This window comes from Wasmannia auropunctata, unplaced genomic scaffold (genome assembly GCF_000956235.1).
Source record: "Wasmannia auropunctata unplaced genomic scaffold, wasmannia.A_1.0 LD335346.1, whole genome shotgun sequence".
Classification (NCBI taxonomy): Eukaryota; Metazoa; Arthropoda; class Insecta; order Hymenoptera; family Formicidae; genus Wasmannia; species Wasmannia auropunctata.
The window spans coordinates 25,984-29,558 of NW_012027544.1; the positions used below are offsets into that span (position 1 = coordinate 25,984).

At 41.6% G+C, this 3,575-nt stretch overlaps 1 protein-coding gene across 1 annotated transcript in view; it reads left to right on the forward strand.

Annotated features, from left to right (window-relative positions):
* Positions 1-88: 88 nt before the first annotated feature.
* Positions 89-3,575, forward strand: part of LOC105457176 (amyloid protein-binding protein 2) — a 6,839-nt gene continuing 3,352 nt past the window's right edge. The window contains exons 1-4 of the mRNA XM_011701688.1: positions 89-347; positions 844-957; positions 1,417-1,667; positions 2,729-2,905. Coding sequence (XP_011699990.1) covers positions 204-347; positions 844-957; positions 1,417-1,667; positions 2,729-2,905 — 686 coding nt within the window. The 5' untranslated portion in view covers positions 89-203. The remainder of the gene's footprint in view (positions 348-843; positions 958-1,416; positions 1,668-2,728; positions 2,906-3,575) is intronic.

Sequence of the window (3,575 nt, forward strand, 5' to 3'; positions counted from 1 at the left end):
TATCCCCTGTGTGCCTTGTCGACTCCAGTCCCCCCCCCCCCGGAGAGCACGGTCCTGCACGCACTCACTCACGCACGCGGCACGCACGCACGCACGCACGCGCACCACGGACGGACGGAGCAACACACAACGGCGCGGTTACAACACTCCCGACTACACCGAGATTGTGTTGGTGATTAATCAAAAAAAGGCCGTTCGCGAAAATGGCCGATGGACGCGAGCCACGGTTGTTTTCCACGAGGAGCCTATACCAGTTGTGCGTGTCCGCGGTGGTTGACAGGTTCCGCATCTACAAGCCGTACCTCGTCGACTTGCCCAAGAGCGTGCGGTTCGATCTCTATTATCAGGTAAACGGGAGAGGGACGGTCAAGCTGTGGGCGCCCGTTGTGGTCGGCGCGGACGAGTGCCACGGTGAGACACACGTACGGGGGAGGTGGTGGTGTCCCGACCGTGGTGTCACCCGCGCGCGATGACAGCCGCCGCGCTCGCTTCTGCAGATCCCCTCGCCTTGCCGCGGCACGGAAACCGCGTTCGCGCGCTGCGCGACGACGGCGACGACGACGACGACGCGCGATCGCTCCGTTCCGTTCCGCTCCGCTTCTGCTCGAGAGTCGTTCGCGCGAGGTGTGATCCTCTCGCAAAGTGTCGCGCCGTGCACGCGCACGTCGGGTCCACGGCGCGAGACGGATTCGAGACGCGTTTCTCGCGGTGGAGGTTCGGCCCTTCGGAGGACCGGATCGGCCGAGCCCCGCACCGTTCCGCGATATCGCCGCGTACGCGCTTAACGGTAACGCGTGAACGAGTTTCCGTCGGTCTCTCCAATGCGTCTCGTCTCTTTTTCAGTTGTACAGAGAGAGGAGATTATGCATACTAGGGGCGGAATTAAGCGATCTGGAGACTTTCTCCAAGATGCTCAAGGTCACCAACCGTCGACTACACCTCCTGAGAATATTCCAGGTGAGGCCTGTCATCTATTTTGCCCTCGAGAGCAAACTTGGACCAAACTCGCGATTTGCTTTGGTACTCGCGATTAATCGACGGTTAATTCAACCGGAGTATCGTCTGGAGCGAAATTTCAATTCGTCGTCCCTGAACTGATTTTTTTTTCCACACGTTGAACGAAAAATCAAAATTCTATCCATGTTAAGTAGAGAAATGTTATTGGACAGTTAATCACAGATTAATCGAGCTTGAACGGTGTCACCCCAATGTTCGTTTTTGCCAAGTAGAAATGACGTCTACTGTAGATTAATTTTAACTTACTCTTTATCTTTTCTTGATTTCTAAAAAAAGATAAATAAAATAAACCGAGATTAAAACTACCATAGGTAGAAATTAGCATAAGGGGGGCTGTCACCTTTTTTTCCTTTCCGAAAAATACTTTGCATTTTTTTTTTGTATTTCCGTGACTTGAAGGCGCCAATGGATCACAAGATAAGGATAGCGAAACACCTGGTCGTCAGCTACAACATGTACTGCTTTCCAGTGAGGGAGAGCCCCACGCCGCAGGATAAATTGATAAATCTAGGTTTGAGACTCGGCGGGTTCCTCAGCGACGCCGGTTGGTACTCGGAAAGTGAGGAGGTGTTGTTGGCCTGCAAACAACTATGTATGGCTCACAATCAGACCCCCAAGGATTGGTGTAGAACGTTAGATTGTTGTCACAAGTAAGAAGCTATTCACAAATAGAACTTTAATTTGAACATCAAAAGACCCACATTTGACACGCTTCGCGCGCCAAGTCTACGCGTAAAGCTCGTATCAGATTAAAGATTGAGATTGAGATTGAATTGAAATTTGACCAATCAAAAAACAAAATTTTCACTAAATTTGAAATTGATTTTCTTTCTTCTAATTGATTAAATTCCAATCCAATTTCAACCTCAATCTTTAGTCTGATATACAGGTTTAATGCACATGTATCTATTAGGGCTGTTGATTTGCTTCGAAGATTCGGCATTAAAATCTTCGAATTCTTTCAAAGTTTTGAAAAATACATTTGTGCAAATAATAAATTTATTTAAAAAATTTACAAATTACTTTTTATTTACAAATATTGTAAATAAAAAGAATTAATATATGTACGAAATTATTCTTAAAAAATTTGAAAGTATTATAACCTGAAATATTACAAATTAATAATTTAACTTGAACATGTGTAAATAAGGAAAGATAATGATCAATAAAACAATCCAATTAAGAAAATTCAAATTTTTTATGTATTTTTCAAAACCTTCGAAGCTTCAAAGGCACCTTGAACTTCGAAAGGTCGAAGTTAACGTCGAAGCTTCGAATATTCGAAGTGGGTAAAAAGTAACAGCCCTAGTATCTGTACGCAAGCCATCTAGTTGACAAATTGTTAAGCCGTAATCACACTAGCGATTGAGATTGGATTGAAACTTGACCAATCAGAAGAAAAATATAACTAATATCAATTTCAGTAAATTTTGCTTTGATTGATCAAATACCAATCCAATCTCAATCTGAATTGCTAGTGTGACTACAGCTTTAGACTATCGAATCTCAAGCTATGGTCCACTCAAGGCTACAAATGCCTTGAGAAGCATTTTTTTTTAATTGGTCATTAAATCCAAAATTCTTCTGATCAAGCAAATGCTTTTCTCTCGAAGCATTTGTAGCGTTAAGATCACAGCTTCAGTCATTTAGTTGGACCGATCAAATTTTTAATATACTTAAACATAATTATACATTTGTTAATGTATTTCAGACTGTTACATGCACAAGCGGCGTACTGCCATTTCGACGGAGCTGCCGAGACTCACCAGCTTGCCTTGGAAATGATAGAAAAGTTAAAAAGCAGTCCGTACGATAGCAACCACGCTGCCCTTTTTGCAGAGTTCAGTGTATTATTCTACATACGCAGCGAATACGATGAAGCGTACAGGTGCACGCCTAACATTTATCGCTCTAACATTTATCGTTTGTGAAATGGATTTACAATCGCCAGCAAATTTTAACTTTTTAATCATTTATAAACCAATGTGAAATGAGAGTTGAGAAATCGATTATAAATCCAATTATGATATGAAATCCGATTGTAAATACATTTTAAATAATATACCAGAGCTTCATTTATCCGCACTGTATTTATTGGGAACAGGTTTCTGATCAGTTTCGAATACACAAATTCACAGCTGAACTCTTATTACCCATGCTACTCGGATAATAAGAGCTCGACGTATGTACTTGACGTGAATTTTTTGAACGTCAGCTGTTACTCGAAACTACTAAATGACTACTTCTATTATCCGATCTCTATTATTTGATTATCCAAAATTTAGGATAATCCGAGGATCACAGGATCCAAGATTATTCTAAATCCCCAACATGTTCGGATAAACGGAATTCTGTTGCACTAAATAACATATTTATTTAATGTTTATTTTACGTAATTTTTACTCGTAATGTTATATAGATATATATATATATATATATATATACACTGCTCAAAAAAATTATGGCATAGAAAAATTTTGAGCAAAAATTGGTCAACTTTGGTTAATGGTAACTCCGCGAAAAATCATCGTAAAATGATGAACTTTTTTTCAAATGAA